The following is a 22916-nucleotide window of genomic DNA, read 5'->3' on the forward strand; positions in this document are numbered from 1 at the left end:
GATGGGGTGCATATGAAATGACCCAGACCAACCACTAACAGATGTCACTTGGATAAGAGCTACCACACTACACCCACCACCATATGAAGGCTAGGCTTCAAGAAATCCTGTTCTGAAGCCTAGAACAATACCTGTAAAAGCAGGAAATATAAAAGTGCCTTTAGAGTTAAAAGAAAATTACTATGAGCCCACCCCTCCTCACAGGAGAAACAGATAGCTTAGCTTTAATGAGATCATAAATGAAATAGATGAAGCAGGTCTCTGAATAACAAAAATGATGCAGCAAATGCAGCTACAAGCTTCCCAGGGTTTACCCCCATTAAATCATGTTACCTATGAGTAGGCATAAAACAAAAAAGGACAGGGCAAACAGATTTGCACTAAGAATTGATTCATTAGGGTTCTTGTACACATGACAGACCTCTGCTCTGATGTGTGCATGCATTGGAGCAGCCTTGATTAATCAAGTCTGCTGAAGCATGCTAATTAGCACACACCAGCAACCTCTGTGTCACCTGTATTCAGTGTCCCTGCATTTCAAAATGGCAGCAGGGGTGCTTTAACTAAAGCTCGAAAGAGTTTTAGTTAAAGTGTCCCTGCCACCATTTTAAAGTGTGGAATGCTAAATACACGTAACACTGTGGTTGCTTTAATTAGAGTGGTTCTGAGAGCTGCTTTAATTAAAGCCCCTCTTCCTACCCCAGAGCAGATGTATAGAAACCGTTAAACATTTGAGATCACTGCATAGCCCACACCATCAGAAGATTTCAGTGAGTTTCTGATGGCGATACACAAATGTTTTCAATTACTGCAAGCAATAGGTATCACATTAGAGAAAGAGCATCTGCTGTTTCAAACTGCTAGGCTCCCTTTATACTCACACTGTGACATTTGATGACAGTGTTTCTCAAATTAAAGGGGAGCTCAAAACATTTTAAGTTACCCACATAAACTGAAAGCATTCTTTAGATTGCCCAGGGAGACCCCCACACATGTAGCAGAAGAATAAAAGCTTGTTTATGAAATAACTGAAGATAAAGAAATTGATCAGGACAGACTGAGAGACATTGTGTTACAAGTGTTACCACCTGGTGCATCAGAATAGATGAATGCTTGGTGTGAGGCTGGAGGAAAAAGGTTACCAGTGAGGGAATGGTTGGGGAAAATAGATACAGCTATCAAAGAGCTTGAAGGGAACCCTGTTAGTGAGCTACAGACACAGCTGGTCAGTGGAAGACTGAGCGTCCAAGCTATACGCATGCAGTTAAAGAAATAGGGTGTTTAAGTTAAACATTAAAGTCTTCTGTGTCACTGTTTCACTAGTGACTTATTTACCTGTACCTTTCTGCTATGTAATACATACCAAAAAAAAAAATGGACAAGACAAATTCCAGCAGAACCATTAATAAAAAAAAGTATAAAACTTAAGGGAGAGATTGAAGAACTGCACGCACAGCTGTTAGTGTATGAAATTGCAGGAATTCAAGCAAGAAGATAAGAAAAATGCATCTATAACGGTGGCTGCTGCCTTTACCTCAGGACTGAATGAACAAATTGCAATAGTTTCATAGTTTGTAGGGTCGGAAGGGACTTGAGCAGATCATCAAGTCCAACCCCCTGCCCTGGCAGGAAAGAGTACTGGGGTCAAACGACCCCAGCAAGGTGCAGTCCCCTAATTTCAGAAAACAACCCTTCACTGCCCAGTTTAACACGGATACCCGCCTCTCTCAGTAGATCAGGCTCCTTAATTAAATAGTTAGCACAAGAAAACCCTCCCAAAGCCTCAAAATGCACATTTCAACACCCCGTGACCTTAGATGTTTGGGGATACCCCTATATTCACATCTAAGTTGGGGACAGATTTATCAATTTGTTATTAAACATGGGGGTAGGTACCCCTATTGTAAATGTGTGTTTAATGCTTATCTGGTAAAAAACAAAATAGTGTAGAAATACAGCAGAAAACATCACAAGTTACACAAAATTATGTTGTTAAATCATTAACCCTTTAGTTGCTTATACACAATTAAGAAAGAATGTGTTGTTAGAGGAAAGAAAAACTTGATTAAATCAACAACTATAAAATCAATGATTCTTCCCAGTTATTTTACAAAGCAATGCTTAGAATTGTACCTCAGCCAAAAAAAAAAAAAAAAGAAAAAGAAAATTTCTTTAAAATGAATGGCATGGCCCGTACCCTGTTGTAAACAAGTTAAAAACATCCCCATAGCTAAATGACCAGTTACACTGGAAATATATCATGCAGTTTAACACAGAAATTAAGCTGTGTATTTTAAGTACAATCTCTAGTACTTGTTATAGATAATACTCTAATAGCAAACCACTGAAATGTATCTATACAATGCTGGGGGATGCATGTGTGTGCATGTGTGCGCGCGTGCACATATTTAAATCCAAAAAAAGAGGTGATTTCTTATTTTGCTTTTACAGAAAACAATGCTAACTTGGAAGATGACATTTTTTATCTTAATCATTGCTCACAAATGGATTAGCTAATGCATCCTGGCTGAACAACACACACACTATGACACATGCTATGGGTTATTCTCCTTCTATAATGCAGGAAAAAGCCTGTCCAGGAAACTGGGAAGGATGACAAGTACAATCCAAATCAGGACTCACAACGCTCTTGCCAACCAGTAATGTAAGCACTGTAACCGAGCTTATCATTTCTTCTGACAACATAAGGGATATGATGATTGACTTATTCCCCCACCATCACAGGATCACACCTAGATATACAGGGCATTTACACACATACATTATTCTGCTCTGTAAGCAAGCTGACGTGCTCAGCACTGCATTTCATGTGTTTGTACAGGGTACAGGATAATCCAGTACCAGGATGATAAAGCTAGAATAGGAACACCCAGGTCAGGGTGTGAAACAAGCCTCTGGTACAGGGTGGTTTGAGACATTCAAGATACAGATGGAATGAAATGCATAATTTGTTTTGATCATTGTATAGAAGGAGAATTGGAAGTCAGGAGGACTTTGTAACAACCTAGGAAAGCCTGTGTGGTGTTGTGCCAACTATCTTGTCACAAGTACAAATGGCTCAACCCCCGGTCTGATGCATTTGTTAAGCCATAATACGTTAGTGCTGCATTTGTAGACAATTAACCTGGCCAAATTTTTGCCACCAAACTGAGTTTGTGATCATTCTTTGGGCACTGACAGAAGTAATATTTGTTGTGTGATTGGCCCCTTCAAAACACTCTACAGCCATGCCTTCACAGAAGTGCACAGCAGCATAGTACCTTAAAAGTGCCCGATCATGTAACAAATTAACCTTCATTTAATAAGGGTTTAGATGAAGGCATTCTAAAACAAAGCACCATTGTTAACTTCTGTTTGTCCCTGCCTGGGAGCAGGGCTGCACTGATACAGCCCAGGTCTGCCCTCATGTGGTCATTAGGATGGGAGGAGCAGGCTGGGCAAACCCCACAACAGAGCTCTTTCCCCTGCCTTTTCCACTTCCCATCCTGACAGCACCAGAGTTGGGGGGGAGGGGAAAAGGAGGGCGGGGTAGGTCTAGGGGAGAGAGGCTGCAAACACACGGCATCTCTCCACTGGATCAGTTCCAAAGTGGATCTCGATCTGCCCCCCCCCCCAGCCCCCACACATATGTGGGGGAGGGAGAGGGGGAGTCACTGTAACTCTTTTTCTGAGAAGTGCCATGAGTTACAGCAGGAATGCATGTCCATCGGCACCCTTTAAGACAAGATTAGTGTTGGAATTGCATCCAGTACCATGGACTTGTGCATGTTCAGCTTTTCTAAATAGTCTCTAACCTGTTCTTTCACCACTGAGGGCTGCTCACCTTCTCCCCATACTGTGCTGCCAGGTGTAGTAATCTGGGAGCTGACCTCTGTAAAGACTGGGGTAAAAAAAAAGTATTAAGTACTTCAGCTTTTTCCACATCATCTGTCACTAGGTTGTGTCCCCCACTCATTAAAGGGACCCACACTTTCCCTGATCTTCTTCTTGTTGACTTCATCCATTCCTGCCACTGTCAGAAACTGGCTATTGGACTAGGCAGAGCATTAGTGTTTCTCAGTATTGTACGACTTGTATCCTTTAGAGCTGGATAACTGGAGTTCACAAGTTTTATGAGCTGGCCAACCTTCAGACTCTTTGTGAGGGTTGATTCAAAGCCCATCAAGGTCACTGAAATACGATGAACTTGAGATCAGAATCTGGATACTAAAGTTTCAAGATCCAGGATCAGACATTTTTTACAGAATTTGGTCAGAATTCCAAACCAATGTAGCAGAAAGCAAGCAGGCACTAAGAAATGAGTCAGAAGCTAGGGAAGTTGAAATAAATGTACATCTAATATAATCAGTTATACAGATGATCATAAATTTAGGTGGTCTGCATGATGTTAAATAGCCCCTACTATAAGCAGCAAAAGTAAATTTGAGAATATGGGAGCCCTGAATAGAAATATAGGTCTGTTAAAGTACATCTGCCCAATATTCTAAAAAAGAAAGAATTAAAAAACACCTTCAGTTTCATAAACGATAAAATACCATATTTACTTGAATGAATTCAAATTTAAGATGATTTCCTGCCAATGAATAGATTCTACCCATGTCAAATTAATAAATTCATTATAGTTTTCCATGTATAGATTCTAATTACTGGAGGGTCATCTTAAAATATACCCTCGCCCCACACTCCCCCACTGTAATGGGGAAAGCAGCAGCAAGTAAACAGCCAGCAGCAGCAAGGAAGCAGGTGGTGGGGGAACCAGAAGTGGCGTGTCAAATAGCTTGACTCCCTATCTCCCACATCCTATTGTACCTTGTTTTCTGCCACCTGTTCCACCCACCACTTGCCCCATGTTGAACGGGGGAAAAAAACCTTGTCCTGGATTTGAGTAAATATGTTAAGTAATCAAAACAAATGATACCTTCCACAGGTTAAAGAAGGGCCAGGAGTCCATGGTATGGAAAAATATAATTTCATTGCAGTGGTACTTCATCTGGAAAATGTTCTAGGTCTGTGACAGCCAGTAGAAGAGGATCAATATTTGAAGAAGACAGAGATAGATAGTCTTGAAGAAAGCTATTAAGGAAGTACATTAGAGTTGACCAATTAAAGAAAATCTATTTATTCATATAAGGACAGATGTATGAGGTAACTTTATGTTGCTTTTGTGTATATAAACCAGTACTGCCATTTTTCATTTATTCAAAAGAAAATGAGTTAGAAAAAAAATCATGGTTCTCTCAAAATCAGACTTTTTTTAGAATAAATTGGTAACTGTTGGTTTTGCCTAGTATTTTCATTTTATGAGTTAGTTGCCTGCTCTTGTGTGATCATTTCAGGTACAAAATTCAACTTTAAATATAGACATTGAAAACAAACATCCATTTTTACCACTCTGAGTGAGCCCTAGTTCCCCTCTCCCATCTCCTGGGTAGAGACTTGCCACCTTTCTTTCCCTCTCTATCCTCTTCCTACATAGCCAGTTGAGGAAGCCGCAGACAAATAATCCCTCCATCTTCTAGCACAGTTTATTGTTTACCATTTTGTCCCTGCCTTTGTTTCCTGCTCCAATCCACCTGTCAGCATATTGCCTGCCTTTTCAGGATAGTCTCTCCTATCCATCCATTTCTCCCTTTCTGCAATACTACATTTTTCTGCATCCCCTTCAGGATACCTCTTCCCCAGTGATTCGACTTCAGTCACCTATTACTTACTCCTTTCTTGGTCCACTTCATACCCCACATTTCCTCATTTGTCTTCTACTTACTCTATTCCTTGTAACCTTCTTCACTGTGCCTTTTACTGCCATCATTACTCTGACTCTTCATAGCTTTTTGCCTTGTTTCCTAAAATTCATCTTCCCCTGCTGACTTCATTGTCCCTTATTCAAGGGGAGATTTTGGGCCAAGGATAGTGGGAAAACCTATAAAGGAGGAGACAATTTACATGTACTGCAAAAGATAAGCTAAAATGACTTGTACTGAGCAGAAAATGTTGTTTTAGGATAACCGTGTTTTTAGGATAACAATGAGAAAAAATTCTTTTATATTAAAATATTTTTAATTATTTTAGAAAATTAAACAAACAACCAGTCATTTATTTAAGAGAATCCCACAGAATTCTCCATCCTTGATCCTGTATAACAAAATCCATTGCTAACTTTAAGTGTTCATGTCATCAAGCTTGCAGCATCTTAAAACATATCACAGGTGTCAAGGTGATCAGAACTCTTCTGAGTTATTATAGCTTTGAAGTATATCTCCAGATGACAGAATGTTTTTTTCCTATACATGAGAAGTTCATCACAATTAATTTTAGTCACAGAAATATCTTAAGTTGAAAGATGGTTCTCATATTTCTAGTAAAATGCTCTTCAGTATCTCTGTGAAGCTTGTGTAACAGTCTTGTCTGAACATAGATTATTGAACTTTCACTACAAGTGAACCTAATTGAGTTCTTTACAAAGACATCATCCAAATTCCTTTCCAATAAATACCCACTGTTCCAACTTCACCAGTTCTTTCCTGAAATCTTGTTTAAAATAGTAATCAATCACTAACTGCAAAACAGACTCTGAAAGATATTCTACCTAAATTTGCTCTGAGGCAGTAACAAATTGCACTCTCCTCCCTTACATAAACTTCTACGTCTCAGCATTTTTGGGGAACTTTCAATCTGTAGTATAGGTTTAAGCAGCTCTTAAGATTCAATTGATAACAATTTTTAGCTAGCAAGTACCTTATTATACCCACAATTATTTCACCATTTCAAATAAGGATAGGATTTTTCTGTGACTAAGACAGAATACCAGGCTAAGAAGTGAAAAACAAGACCCAATAGCTACTTTTTCTCTGACTTCCTCCTACAAAAATGAATACCAAACTGTTGGGCCATCTTTGTCATCATCAACAGAAGAGCCAGCTTCATCAAGACATCAATAAACTGTAAGAACTACAATTTCTCATGTGTTTTTTCTGCCTGCGCAAAAGAACATTTTCCAGTGTAGAAAAGTTCAGGGTTTGAATTACAGGGGAGCTTGGGGGGGCTGAGCACTCCCATAAGAGAAGAAAGCCCCACCACCGCATAAGAGACAAGAAACCCCCAACGGGGTGATCAGAACCCCTTTCCCCTTTCTGCAACAGCCCAGAGTCCATGCATCACTGTGCACAGCCCCCAGCCTGACCCACACTGTTCTGAGCAGCACAGGCAGCAGTGGCTCCTTCTGGCCACCATAGCTGGCCCCAGCTCCATGGTCCTGACAGGGACCCATGCACAGAGCCCCAACACCATCCAATTTTTCTTTTTGCAGATCCCCCCCAAAATTGATGTGTAATTCAAACCATGGAAAAGTTCTCATCAGGAAACGCTACTCGGATGTTTTCTTTCCAAAACTACTTCTCATCTCATTTCTCCTGTCCACGCTCATATGTTGGAACATCTCTATCCCTATTTTGTATTCATGTCAATTAACTCCATATTTCCAGTGATCTTGCACATGATTTTTTATATATTTTAGTTTGGATGTCAGAACTGGTCAAGCCTTTTGACCATGACATCCACATTTGCAGTTCCCAAACACATTTGCTCTCGTTGTGGCTAACTCACTGAAGTTGTCTGTCTCATTACCATGGTCCCTTAAAGCAATTCCTTGTCTAGCAAGATATTTGAAAATGCTCATTATTTTTGGCAAGTAGGTCCCTCCTTTTCTTGTACAGAGGCAGTTAGCAGCTGCAGAAGAGTGGAATTCTGATGTTGATTATACCCAAGAACAGCTTAATACTGTGAATGTGACTGGAATTTTTCAATTTCAAAACCCTCTTGTAAAAGCCATATCATTTTTTTTTCCACTGAGTATCTTTTAAGAGCTGTTTTCTACCTATTTCATGAAACATACAAAAAATTTCTATCCTATCAAGATGAATAACTTACCCACTACAAGAATTTATATGACTCTGACTGAACCTGAGAATCATGCCCACTCAAATCTCTTAGGGACATTTAGTTTGGATGGATGTGTGTGAAGCTGACCAGTATGGATTGGCAAGTCTTCTAATGGCTTAATTTTCTTCTGAAGTTGCTGATATCAACTATATATAATTCAGGCTCTTTTTTGAAGTCTTATTTCTTATTTCTTTGGCCAGGCCCTGCAGCTCAGTAATTAAAATGTAAACAGTCACACTCAGCTACTGACTCACTCATCCAAACCAAGTAGTTTGAATGCAACCAAATAGGCTGAACACAAATGAGAATGTGGAGAATCAGGGAGCCCATGTTAAAAGATTAACCCTAGCTAACTACACAGCCTAACAAAATGGAATTGTGAAGGGAAAAATAAAGATATAGGAAAAGGACAAGATAGTCCAAGAATTCTGAGAACATAATAATGCAGGTATAATAACAACTTTCTATATCTGAAATTTACACTACCTTTATCTAGTGGGGGTTTAAGGTAAATGATTATCATACAAGGTCTTATTGTCACAAGTGGGTATCTTGGGGCCGGTCTAGATGCTGACCCGCATGCTTGCCAAGCCTTTGATGCATCTTTATGCTGTTCCCAGGTGGGAGGCTGGCCATTTAATTGCCCTGTTGCCAAGGGTGTAGACATGGCTGCAAACGTCCACTTATACCATATCCCATGCCTCACACCTGACATCCATATACTTCATTACACTCCAGCCCCTTAGCTGGGCTGTCACTCAGCTTCACCTGGCCTAGAAATCCTTGTGTCCCTGGCACTGGGGCTCTCAATCATAACACCCACACTGGGGCCTCAATTCAGCCACTCCAGGCTTCTAGCCCCTGACTTTCTCTTGGGCTCCCTGCCCTACTCTAAACCCTCTTGATCCCCCATGTCTCCATACTGCAGCTTCTCAATCCCACGTTCATCCCACCCCCCTTCAGGCCTCAGTCAGTGAGCGTGGGTCCCATCCCTTTTTCTTGGGGTGGGCTCCCCTAGCCTTTCCCTGCATGGAGTCACTCACAAGGCAGCAGGGGCTGAGGCTTTCTAGTGCCCCATACTTGCCCTTCACTGGGGAGGCACAGGCACGGCATTTCCTGGAGACTGCCCTGCCACAAGCAGCCCCACCACACCATCCAGTCCTAGTAGGGTGTAGTTTTAAGTCATGCCCCAGGACCAGAAACCTTCACCATCCCCACCATTCCTGCCTGTGACAGGCATCTTCCAGGCCTAATACTATTATGGCTCCGCCCTATTATGTCTCTCGGCAAAATGTCTGCCTTGCTTGCCCGCCATGCCTTGTTGGTAAATGATTATGATGTCAAATAGGCAGGAGGCTACCCTTCATGTGCCCAAATGATCATGGGCAATCAGTACACGTTCCTATCATCCCTACACATGTCCCATGCCTCACTGATGTCATGGTGTAAACAAACAGCTCTAGCTTATAGCTGGGTTGATTGTAAGGCTGCTCACATACCACCCTACTTGGGCCTCTTTCTTACTGCCCCCTGTTACAAGGGCCTCTCACACTCCACCCCCCTCTCACAAGGGCCTCTTACACTCTACCTATCCTGGCCAGACTCCACCACCCTTCTCCAAAGAGATCCTCGAGCTTGTCCACTCATACTTTGGACAGTCCTGACCCAGCCTTTTGGGCCTCTCCCGTGACCCTCATCTGGGCAGTGACTGCCAATTCATCCACTTACTCTATTCAGCCAGCCCTAGCTCAGCCTTTTGGGTTCTCTGTGACCCTCATCTGGACAGTAACTGATAATTCACCCCACTCTGGGCTCTCTCGGCCCTAGCCCCTCACTGGGTCATTCCTTACTCCTGCCCCACTGGGCAAAACACGCCACCCCTCCTACTGGGGTCCACAGTTGAACACCACCTTGGGACTCAGATACTCTGCTCTGAGCTTAACTGGCCACACTATGCTGCCCTGCCATTCTCAGGGCCCAGGGTCTTGCACTGCTACAGGCTCAGGTGCTTCACAAAGCATGCCTGCCCACGCCCCCCACAACTCTCCTAATGACCAACCCAAAGGTGCGGGCTGGGATTTAGGCGACCCAACCCAGGGAGGTGATTGTTCCTGGTATTTAAGTGGGGCTGCACCGCCACAGGCAGTCTCACTGGGCCTTTCCTATCCCAGCAGGGTGCAGTTTTAGGCTCCTCCTTCCCTGCAGCCTCACCCTTAGCTCTAAGATATTCCTGGAGCAGGAGCTCTGACAGATGATGTTATTCCCAGCTCGCTGATCTCAAAATGCTCTACTCTTATAGCAGTGGTCTCCCAAAATGGCCACTTTCCTAAATGGCCTCTCTCATTAGCCACCTGGCAGCTCCCTGCTCTAGCCCTTATAGTGACAGACACCCTAAAGGGTGTTCTGTCACACTGTCCTATATCTCCAAGTGTTGTGTGAGCAGCAGCTCCAGCTGGGTGATGGTTTCCCTCCAGCTGTTCAGGGCCTGCTCTCATCTCTAGCAGCTGGGCCCTTTTCCCAATCAGATGGCCTCCCACTGGCCATGTGATTCCTGATTGAGTGGGCAGTCACCTGCAGGCTGTTCTGCTGCCTGCCCAAACCCCTTTGAGTGACAAACACAATCTGTGCTCTGTCACACCTATGTACATAAGTCCACACATGACATAACTCTTTGTCATCTCACCTTGCTCTGGAGACTCCAAGTCCAGATTTGTATCTATACTTGATTGATTAACTTTAGATTGCATACATTTTTTTTATTTGACTGGACTGACATATTGTTGAGGAGTTAAAAATACTAGTGTCCAGATCTGAGAAACACTGTCCAAAGTAGAAACAGACCTGAAGCAAAACTAATGTTAAAAAAAAAGAATAAACTAGAACCCAAATTCAATAAAAAGCAGTTACCTTAATTAAACTCCATCCCACAATTAGCTGGGAAACACTCAAATTGACAAACTCAGTTCATTAGATTTCTGGTTTAAAATGTAAGTGACATCTTGGCAAATTCATAAAATTATTTTACGTGTCATTTATGAACAAGTCCTCCAATATTTGTAATATTCTTTACCAGCAAGTCTCAATTACTGTGAGGTTTGATGAATTTAAAAAATGAAGTGGCTGATAATAAAGAATTAGACAATAACAAATAAATAATAGACTTAGTCAAGCATTACACTGTTAAAAAACTTATACAAGTTGAAAATAGCCTATATTAAATATATTGGTGAACTGGTAGATCTCAAAAAGTCATTTTAAATGAAGAATCTTCATCCTAGGGAGCTGTTTAAATAGGGCCCCAAAGAAGCCTGTGCTTGGCTCAATGCCATTAGTCAATTTACTATCAGAAAATAATTGTGAAATTTGAAAATAAGGCAAATATCATGAGAATGGTAAAACATAACAGGGACAGGTCAGTTTTAGATTAACCTCATTTACTTAGTACTGTGGACTCCTTTCATAACCGTTTATTTTACTATATCCGAATCCAAAGTTATGCATATGGAAATAAATAATGGTTTACCAGTTAGTCACTGAGGGTGAAGTTACACCTTTCACATAGACAATATTAAATCTGTGGAATGTTAACTGGTGTTAAAGTTAGAACATGCTGGGTGCATCAACAAGAGATGCTCACTGCAGAACTGCCTAATTAGCTCCACAGTAAAGTCTTAGGGAATTTATACATGTGCTCTGGTGAGGAAATTCTTTAAGTAAAGTGTCTGGAGTGTCTTATGTATCAACATCCCTATGCTTCAAAATGGTTGGGGTGGGAGTGCTTTATCTAAAGCTCGAGAGTGCTTTAGATAAAAGTTCCCCACCCCCATTTTGAAGTGCGGGGATGCTGATACACAAGACACTGGAGGCTGCTGGAACACGGTAATTACCACACTCCAGCATACTTGATTAATCCAGCAGCCTCCCTGCTCATGTATAGGCACCTTCAACTTCTACACATGCGCCCCTATTGGGCTGGAGTAAACTAATTTATTCTAAAGGAGGATAGTACCTGTAAATACAAGTACTATCTTTCTGTGAGGTAAAAAAAAAATGCCACAGCAGGACACATAGATTCTGGAGGGGCTGGCTAGGGTATGAGAGTGCTTCAGGGCAAGGTCTGCCTGCCAACTAGTCCCACGCTGCTGCACCCTTGTGTCCCAGCCAGCCCCTCCACAGCACATTGAGCTGGGGCAGAGCAGCCCTGGGCTGGCAGGCTGATCCTCCCCAGACAGACCCTCTGTCAGCTGGAGCTACTCCAACTTAGCTCAATGTGTTGCAGTCTCAGGCCTACGTGTAAACATAGTATCCAGGACCAATAGACTCCGGCACGATATATGCCAGAGTTGATTGCATCAAAATAATTTCATGTTTAGATGCACCTGCTATGTGCAGTCACACATTAAGGGTTAATACCACTGCCTGCCTGCACAGCTTTTACTTACCATTAGAGGACTGGCAAGCAGGAGCATGGCTAGAAGCCAGAACATCTGGGCTGTATCGATCCTGTTGAAGTGAAAAGGGTGGGGGGCTGTGAGTAGTGCAACCTGAGACAGTGGAGGACTGCAAATTGCTCATTCTATCTGCGTGAAGCAAACTCATATTACTCTGACATGAGCTAGATAGCATGGCCCAAAGTTAACCCTCACCTGAAATGGCATAACTTTGAGACAAGCTTTAACATACAAATGTTCACGGTTTAAGTGCCCTTAGCATGGTCTAAGTGTAACGTGTAACTTCACCCCCAGACAGAAAATAGAAGATAATATTCTGAAATGCAATGACATTAAAAGAACTAGGGTCCTAGTGGATAATTAAATGGATTAAATACCAGTGCAAAACTATAATTAATGTTTGGACCTTCAGAGGAATATTAAGTAGTAGTAGTGAGGTAGAACTGTCTTTATATATATGTCACGTGAGGCGTGCCCTAATTCTGGAGTCTATATTTAAGGAAGTAGCTGATGAATTAGAAAGAATTTTAGAAAGGAACTAACAGAACAATTCAAAATCTGGGAAACATTATACCAAGCAACTTAAGAACCCCAGTTTAACCCACCCAAGGGAAGGTTAAGAGGTGACTTGATCACAGTTTATAACTACCTAAAACGGAGAAAAATTCTGAAAGGGTGGAATAAATCTATTTGAGTTGTGAATTCTACTTTGTATTTCAGCCTCTATCTTTTATTTTGACCTTTATTTTAGATTTACTTTTAAATTAAAAACCTATTCTACATTAGGGGCTCAGTACCTAGATGAGTTACAAAGCTGAGAAAACATGATAGAGCAACTTAGGTCTACCAACTTTGCCTTTCATCTACCAGCCAGTCAACATTAGATAATGCTGTCTCTCTTGAGAAGCTAAATTGAGGGAATGATCTTTTATTTCCTACTTGGAGCACAAAGGCAACTTAGTTCAGAGACTATATGCAGAATTGAGATAATGGAGGAAATCTTCTATACCACTTCAGAAGACAAGGATGGAGAACAGGAAAAAACAGGAAGACTCTGCTCAAAACTCTGACTAGGCCTCAGATTCACAGGGAAGAGGTGGAATAGAGATTGGAAGGGAGGGCCTCATTTTTTTATTATTATTATTTTATTTCATTATTGAAACTAAGCAACTATACTTTGCAATTTCTTAAACCTTCATTCCCTGCTTATCTTTTACACTAAGCCCCTCAACTAATCCCTATAAGGGGCAGAGTGACCATAGCAATCCAGAACTGAGAGTGTGTATGAAAAACCTGAGCCTTCAAAAGGCTGAGCCAGAGGTTTCAGAATTTCAGGCTGCTTGACTGCAGAGTCCCACATAAGATCACAGGAAAATTGGGCTGAAAAGGACATCATGAGGTCATCCATTCCAGCCTCCTCCTCAGGGCAGGATCATCCCTGACTAAACCATCCTAGTCAAGGGTCTGTGGAACCTGCTCTTGAAAGTTTCCAAGGATGGAGATTCCATGGTTTTTCTGAGTAGCATTCCAATGCTCTACCATCCTCATAGTCAGAAAGTTCTTCGTAATCTCCATCCTAAATTTCCTCTGTTGCATATTGAAGCCACTGCTCCAAGTCCTATCCCTTTTAGCCACAGAAAAAGGTCATCTGCATTGTCTTTATAAATCACTCATCAGGTATTTGAAGACCATTATCAAATCCCCCCTTTTCTTTTTTACTCCAGACTAAATACTCCTAGTTCTTTAAACTTTTCCTTGTAAGTCTTCCCAGGCCTCTAATCATTTCTGTCCTTCTTCACTGGACTGTTGCCAATGTTTCCACATCTTTCTTTAAGTGTGGGGATGAAAACTGGACACATTACTTCAGATGAGGCCTCATCAGGGTTGAACAAAACAGAAGAATCACTTCCTTTGACTTGCATGTGACACTTTTGTTGATAGAGCCCAGAATGCAGTTCATAGTATCTGGAAGCTTGTGATGTGGAAATAACTTTGTATTATTTACGGAAATGTATATAAACTATTTACAGTGCAGAGGTAACAATTTTTTTTCCTGGCCTGCTCCTGTTGTCTGGGCCAGAAGTTCCTGCAATTTCACTCAGACTGTCTTGCAGGATACCAGATTTCCTTGCCCAGGAAGACTTATTCTATGTCATATATTCCCCTTTTTATAAAATCCTCACTACACTTATAACACTAAAATAAAAACTATTACAAACTCAAACAAACATGTTTCAATCAATCCCTGGCTGTTTCAGCAGTCTTTCTGCTCTACTATATTAGAGCCCCTATGTGATTAAGTTCTTGTCTGCATTCAAATGTTCAACCTCCTGGTCACATTCTGGGTTACCTTGTCAATTAGTTTCAGTCAGTACCTCTGTTCTTATTCTGCTCATCGCCAGGTATTTTAAGAAGATGTCTTTGATTCCCCCTTAAAATTTGGCCTTTTTGATTCCTCTTTGATTTCTGTAGCTTTAACTGGGTAATGTCCATCTTACCAAATGTGCATTTATTAACTATGGAAATATCTTTGTTCCTTTGTTGTAATTATATATCTGTTTGTACTTTCCCAGTCTTTTCTACGCTATTGCATACTCCATTGTCACCATTCATTTTTGGCCCAGGTCAGTTAGTCAAGCTTTTATACACCTGTTTTAGAGAAGACCTGCAGGCGACTTTTCACACTGCAGTGTTGTAGCTGTGTAGTTGATCAGTGCCAAGTAGAAGTCTTTTCCTTTCTCTTTTCTTTTTTGAAGCAGGTTTTTTATGATGTGTGCTCCTCATTCTGGCAGTCAGTTACCTTGTAAGTATTTGGGACTGGATGTTTCATGACAAAAACAAAAAAAAATGGCAAAAACAAAAGGTATACATTTCAGCAAAAGTCTTGAAATGTAGCAGCATGCGACTCTACATTGAATATGCTTGCCAACTATTGTCAGTGTAGAGTCGTCAACATGGGCGATTGGTGCCTCCTGAGTCTGGGGGGGGACCAGATTGCCGACCGGGGAAAGGGGGTTCCCCATGGCCAATCACCAACTGGGGGCGGGGGAGGTTCCCCAGCGACAGATTGCCAAGCACGGAACCACCAGCAGCAAAAATGGAAGTGCACTTGCACTGGCACTTCCAGTTTTGCAGCTGGTGCTTCCAGGGGGCACATGGCCAAACGCAGGGGGTGCACGTGCACCTGTGTGCACCCCCTACACATCGCCAATGATCTTCAAATGTCACAACTTCTAGGAAATTAGTATAGTAGTCCATAGTAATCAAGTGGTCATGTCTTTTCAACCTAAATAGATCAGTCCCAGCTCTGTCCCATGGAACTGTAAGTTGCTCAGGGGTATCACTGGTTCTTTTTGATGGTCATCACTGCATTTCTGGCATGTTCCACATCCCAACATCATGTCTTTAATATCACTATTCTTCTGAGGCCAAAAGACAATACTGGGTCTGCTTTTTGATTTGGTCATTCTCACATGTCCTTCATGGATTTGTCCCAAAATTGTATTTCTCATCACTGCAGGAATCACAACTGGTATAGCTTTCATGAGTACACCTGGGAGCACTGAGAGTTATTTTTTATATAGAGAATATGAAGGTAGAGAAATGGTGATTTTCTCCTTTACTTGTTGCTTATCTCACCTCTTACAGTGTTTCATTTTAACCATTTCCATCACAAGTCCATCCCAAATTTCTGGAGATACACTGCATGATGCTTTAATCACATCCACATGTATGGTTACATCAGGTTGTAGACTTAGACAAAGGGTATGCTCTTGAAAGCATATTTGCCGTCACTGAGTCAGATCTAGGTTGGAAATCCAGGACTGTGACAGATGTGTTGGGGGAGCTCTCCACCAGAAGCAGCAGTGCATTACTTTGACCCACTCCGCAGTGTATAGAGATCAGCTGCTTCAGTGGGGCTTTTTGGTGCTTTTAGCTAAAGCTGATTCAACTAGCTATTAGATAAAAGCACCAAAAAAGCCACACTGAAGTGCCCAATCTCAACAGATGATGGGAAAGCTGGGTGCAACTAGGGCACTGCGTCTTCTGGGCATGTGCTGGGCTTAGTATAAGAGCATGCTGAGTTTAAAGTAAAGCACCATTTTTGTTTCCCCTCTCTCCCCCCTATGTCTGCAAGCAGCCCAAGGTCATATTATACTTCTGCAATTCATAAATTAGGAACTATATCCTTGGTGATTCATCTCCAAGTCCTTTTTTTAATATTTCAATCAGTTTGTGATCTGTTTCCACACCGAATCTCCAACCGTACAACAAGTCATGGATATTGTACATCCATAAGTTAGGTCAAGTTTTCAATTTGTGCATATATTTTTTCTGCAGCTGTCATAACCCTAGTTACATATGAGACTAGCAATCAATCAGTTTCATGATGCTGTAATAGTATTGCTCCCAGTGTATCTGGCACCCATGGAGGTTTGATGCTTTTTAAAGAGTCAAAGGGGTTAATGTCAATATGTGTTTTAGATCACTAAATTCGCTTTCATACTGTGGCATCCAGGCCCTTTCTGAATCTTGTGGAGAAGGTGTCTTAAGTTGTACAAGCTGTGTAGATAGGAATAAATTTGTTGACAAAATTCAATGTTCCTAGCAATCTTCAAATTCCCTTTTTATCTTCAGGTTTTAGAATGTTCAGTATTGCCTGAACCTTTGAGTCATTAGGTAAGACTGCCTTTCAGTTGCTTGCCCAACTATGTTATTTCTGTTTTCTGAAACTGACATTTGTCTTTATTCAGTTTAAGGTTATTAGCTCTTGCAATATCTAGTATTTTTCTCAATCCTTCTGGGTGGCCAGTGGCATTACTGCCCCATATTATTATGTTATCAATATAGACTTTCCCACCTGCTAAACTTTCTAGCATCTGGCTCATCATGCTGTGAAATATCTCTGGAGCTAAGCCTATTCTAAAAGGTAGTCTTAAGCAGTCTTCCAAATAGGGGGTTGACAGTGCAGACCTTGGAGCTCTCAATTGTAAAAAAAATTGATAAAGAAATAGCAGCTGTGATGTTTCTGCTACTCATTCTGCACTGGAAACAATGACATTAGCAACATTTTAAATTACCACTTGTCTCTGTTATTGGTTACTGTTACAATACTATTAAGGTATATGCGGAACTCCACTCAGAGGCAGTGAGAATGCAGTTTTAAATGAGGATCGTCCAACTGGTGACCCATGGGCCACACTGCAGTCCACAAGGGGCCAGCATGTAGCTTACAGGTCCCTGCAACTGTTTCTCCTACAGCTGCACAGCAGAGGATGGTCAGGAGGCAGCCTATGCAGCTCCCATAGTGGGTTGCAGGCAGCAACGTGCAGCTGGGAAGCTCACACAGTGGAGGCACAGTGAAGGGCAGGGTGGTCCTAGGGGGACCTATAAGTCACCATCAGCACTGTTAGTCCAGTGGGAATGATAAGGACCCTCTCTTCCAACATATGGCCCACATGATCTGAGGGCTGCATGTGGCTGGGGGCTGCACAGGTAGTTTGAATATCCCTGTTCTAAAAGACAAAAATCTGTTTTCATAGGTGATGCTACAGAAACCAGGGGTTTTGAGTTAACTGATCTTGTATTACCACTTCTATGCTGAGAACCTGAATTTCTACATAATAGTGTTGAATCATGGCAACTCACCACTGAGACAGCAGTGTTGGGTCAAGCTACCCCATTTTTTAGAAGTGAGTGACATTAGCTATTGTCCATTGAAACTTAACTTCTACTATGTACAGAACATAACAACTTCTGAACAGGTCTAAATTCTGAGAGTTACACTGTATATGAGCAGACTTTATATCCAAGTTGAGTTTAAATAAAGTCAGTGGATGCCTGCCTGTGTGCTTCTCTTTGCCCGGCTAAGATGCAAATGGGTGGTGGAAAAGCTCTTACTCAGAGGTAAACGTAACAAAAAAATATTGCATAATGAGTGGCAAAGTGAAATAATTTATTGTAACAGCTTCTTCTAGGTTACTGAACTTTGCAAAAAAGTTATTTTTATGTATGTTAAAAAAAGATCAACGTTATTTTTAGAGTGGTGCTTCTTCTCACTACGTAGCTATGTCCACCTCAACTACTTATCAAAGGATTAAGAAGGCTAAATGTTAACAAAAACAAATCTGTTTACAAAAAACCAATTTACAGCTGCCACATGACAACAAGGTCCTTACCCATCAAAAACAAAGTACCCAAGAATATAAGAATAAATTAAACAGTATAAATATTATATAGATCAGATAAAACACAAGAGAACTAAGAACATTTTGCTGCTGTAGACTTAACACTGACGTATGGATTGTTTTGAGCGAAAAAAGGGGGAATTGCCAATCATTCAGCACCCCTGTCTTGAAATTTGAACATGTGCAGTTTCAAAGCAGCATGCAGGAAATGGGGAAGAAAAATCTAGTCTTTTTGTGATGGAGGTGGGCTGAGTTTGAGGAAGAAGATACTGAAAGATTGGGTATGAGAGACAGAGTTAAGGCTGTGCTGCACTTTTTGTTGTGTATGATTATTGTATTAGTGGAGAGTGTGGCTTTGAATGGTGGACTAGAATCCATAAGTTATAATTTATTTTACTACTATATTTTTATTAAGTATACTACAGACAGCACACCCAGGACAATAGGAGTTTTGGAACACATCCACATAACAGAAGAACTCCAACTTGTGCCTTTCGAAGAGTGCCTTGTGTGGAAAGCAGGCATGATTTCCTATCAGAAACTGATAAAAGCACTTCTCCTGAGCTGTTTCTGGAAGTTGTCTGCAATTTAATGCAGCTTCCTCTATTCTGGGAGCAAAACGTTTTACGCAGTGTATCTTACACACATTTCAAGGAAAGGTCTCACTGGACTGTAAAAAAAGAATCTCAGAAGATAAGCAAAAGAATTAAACTTTTCTTCTATTATGTGACAGGATGTTTAAAAGGGGGTTCTAGAAAGTCCCCGATAGCTTGCTCCAAAAACATCACTGACTTGTAACAAACAACACACCTGAGTCTCAGAGTCTGGATAATATGTCCATTTGTGGTCACTTGGAAAAGCTCTCAACAACCACCATTTTTCCATTAGTGTCTGAATGAAAGGCAAACCTGGAAAGCACTGATACAGCTACATAAATATTTATATTGAAGGCTCCATTTTATCTCAGAGATATTTCAGTGCAGAATAAAATAATGAATCCAAGTGTTTTCTTCCTCTTATTGGAGGGTATTTCATTAACTTATTTATAAATTTACCATTGATTATGGGCATACAACATATTATCATACCATGCCACTAATACCAATATCATGCCACTAATCAAAACCAGACTCTCTCTTTAATCAGTGAAGAATGAAATAATTAGTTTCCTAGTTGTTTAAGATAGTCTTCCTTCTTTGAAACTCAGTCTTTGAACTGATAAATTAGCCTGAGTATTCTTTCTCTCTCAAACCACTTGATAATTTATTTCATACCTGAGGTACAATATATTCATTAAAAACATTCTGAATATGCACAGCTGTGCTGGTATCATTTCCATCAATGCCTTTGAAAAATGTTACCATAATATGCCGAGGTTTTAAAAAGAAACAGATTAAGAAAAGGGTAATCAGTGGAGTTTCTAACCAGGATAACTCAGCAGCCCTGTGAAGACAGCAGATTATCTTAGATCAGCACACTTCACACAGATTGATAAATGACAATTCAATATAGGGGGCCTATATTTTAATGGATTTTTTAAAACATATTTTAATGGATTTTTACCACCCTGGATATTGCATATCTGGCTGATCTTCTATGAATCCTAATTTGGTTTATGTTATAAAAAAGGCACACTAGGCAATAGTCCACTGCACTTTCATTGTTACTTAATGTTGTTTACCAGAGGACAACCTGTAGAATGGTGTATATTAGCTCTGAATCATTAAGGAAGCTGAAAGACGTACTAATTTCTTTCATTCTCTTTCTACTAAATCTGTTATGGACACTTTTAAGCAACATCATCATAGAACAGAGTGGTTTCTTCAGAAATTTTCCTGACCAGCCTTGCAAACCCTTCTTAAAAAAATGGACGTTTTTAGTTTCATGAACTTCAGCAACTTCTTTACACCCATTCAGCTGCTCCACATGTGCACAGTGGGTTTAATTCTGCTCCCACAGACAGAAAAGGCAAAACTCCCATTGACCTCATACAGGAGCAGGACCCCTACTTATACACACAGTACAAGAGTTTGGGAGAAAGTCAAAACAGAATAAAAAGTTGCCTTTTTTCCCATAAGAACAAGTACCTGGATGTCTTTTTCAGGTAAGTGAGCAGACTCCAAGCCTTCTGCCAAGCTGGGCATATTTAAATTTGCAATTTTCAGCTACAGGTGCAGGAAGCATGTGGCTGGCACTACAAACCAAGCTTCGATAAATTAAATCACGTTGATACATGCATAGAATGATAGAAAATTAGGGTTGAAAGGGACCTCAGGAGGTCATCTAGTCCAACCCCCTGCTCAAAGCACCACCATCCCCAGCTAGATCATCCCAGCCAGGGCTTTGCCAAGCTAGGCTTTAAAAGCCTCCAGGAATGGAGATCGCACCACCTCTCTGCCTAACCTGTTCCAGTGCTTCACCACCCCCACAGTAAGAAAGTTTTTTCTTGATATCCAACTGAAACCTCCCTTGCATAAAGCTAATTGCTTCTGAGATGCAACTCTAATAACAGGCAGTCCTGGCCAGATCAATTCCTATCGCTCAGCAGAAAGCTCCTCTTGGGGAGCTGGTGCTGGTAAATGCCCAGCCTCTGACAGCAATGCAAAACTCTAGAACTCCGGGTTCAGAGGAAGCCTCTTATTAGACCAATTAAGAAATCGCAAATAAAAAAACCACAAGATGGTTTTCTGCAAGCTATCCAGCCTCTGACGGTGCACTTAGGCATCTGCCTTCCAGGGCCCCCCCCAGAGGCAAATCTCGAGTGGGAAGAAACAAGTGTCCGTTTTACAGGGAATCTGCATGGAAGACTTTTGCAAGTCGAGCGGATTAGGGGCTCCCGCCCCTCTTCCTCCGCCCATTACAAGCGTGCCCAGGAAAGTTTGACGTGGCCCCTGTCCGATCCGGCAGCAGGCGCCTGCAGAGCCGCGGGCACCTGCTCACGGCGTGGGGGGCACGGCGCGAGTGCGACTGGGAAGGGATGTGACAGCAAACGGAGCCGGGAGCCGCCAGGCCAGCAGGAAACCCACAGCGCTGCCTCCCCGGCGGGGGAGCGACCGCCTCGGCGCCCGCGTGTACTCACCAGCTGCCCAAACGCACCGTCAGGAGCAGGAGCAGGAGCCGCAGCCCGCTGCCCGGGTGCCACGGGGGCGAAGGGCCGCAGGGCCGCCTCCAGGGATCCATGGGCTGGGTGCGCCTCTCCCGCTCTCCCCTCCGCCGGGGCTCCGCGCTGCGGCCCGCGCCCCCAGCGCCTCGGCGGGGCGCGGGAGACCGGCACCGCACAGGTAGCGCCGGGCCAACTCGGCCAATAGGCTCTTCAGGTTGCTCCATAAATTATCTCCCAACGTGCCGGACGAATCGCTCCCGCCTAGAGGTGGAGCCTCCTTTACTAGAAGGGAAACACGCTTGCAAGGGCGGCTGGTCATTTTCACGCGGCCACGCGCGCCGTCGGACGGGGACCAGCGCCGCTTCCGCCCGCTCCCCGCGGCGCCCGCCGGCTGGGGGGCACCGAGAGACGAGCCCGCACCGCGGGGGGCCCCAGGAGGCGCCGAGCCCCAGTCTCCCGTGCTCCCCCCTGCGGGGGGGCATCGCAGCTCGGGCCGGGCCGGGCCCGGGGCGCCGCGCCCCGAGCTGAGAGGCTCCTTGGTCTGCCGAGCGCGGGAGGCGGTTGCCATGGGGACGGGGGAAGCCCGGGACCCGCCTCTCGGGCGCGCGCCGAGCCGCCCCGCGGGCTTCGCCCTGCGCTGCCCTGAGGAGGGCGCGAGCGGCTGCCGCTTCCGCTGCCAGGACCCAGACTCCGAGCCCGTGGTTCAGGGCGGGTGGCTGGAGGGGCCAGACACACTAGGCATGGGCGACTGGTGCCTCCTGAGTCGGGGAGGGGGCAACAAGACAGCCACCGGGGGCACCGCGGGTCCGCTGTGGCTGATCCTGCCGACCTGGGCGGGTACCCCCACAGCAGCCGATCCCGCCAACCCACAACTAGCAGCGGTGTGCGGGTTGGCGGGATCAGCTTCTCCTGGCGCACTCCCCAGCCAGCGCTCTCAGGGGGACACCAGCACTCTGGCCTGCCCAGGACCGCTGGCTGATGGGGCCGCGCTTGCGCTCTCAGGGTGCGTGTGCACCCACTACACGTCGCTACTGGTGCTGGGAGTGTGGCCAAGCTGAGCCTGCCCCTGCCCACTCCCTGTCAGTCCACTGCAAAGGTGAAGCCCTCTGAGCATCTCCTTAAAACGTGTTTAATCCCTCCTGAATCCCCACTGCTGGGATGGTCCTGTTGGAGACGGTCCTGCTTGGGCTGGATGAGTGCTTCTCAACCAATGGG

At 43.1% G+C, this 22916-nt stretch overlaps 1 protein-coding gene across 1 annotated transcript in view; it reads right to left on the reverse strand.

Moving 5' to 3' along the window:
* GABRG1 (gamma-aminobutyric acid type A receptor subunit gamma1) overlaps window positions 1-22229 on the reverse strand; it is a 106550-nt gene extending 84321 nt beyond the window's left edge. Inside the window, exon 1 of the mRNA XM_090035873.1 lies at window positions 21678-22229. Within this exon, the coding sequence (XP_089891999.1) occupies window positions 21678-21925 (248 nt within the window). The 5' untranslated portion in view covers window positions 21926-22229. The remainder of the gene's footprint in view (window positions 1-21677) is intronic.
* Window positions 22230-22916: the final 687 nt, after the last annotated feature.

Source organism: Crocodylus siamensis, chromosome 2, assembly GCF_052110815.1.
Source record: "Crocodylus siamensis isolate JL-2025a chromosome 2, ASM5211081v1, whole genome shotgun sequence".
Taxonomy (NCBI): Eukaryota; Metazoa; Chordata; order Crocodylia; family Crocodylidae; genus Crocodylus; species Crocodylus siamensis.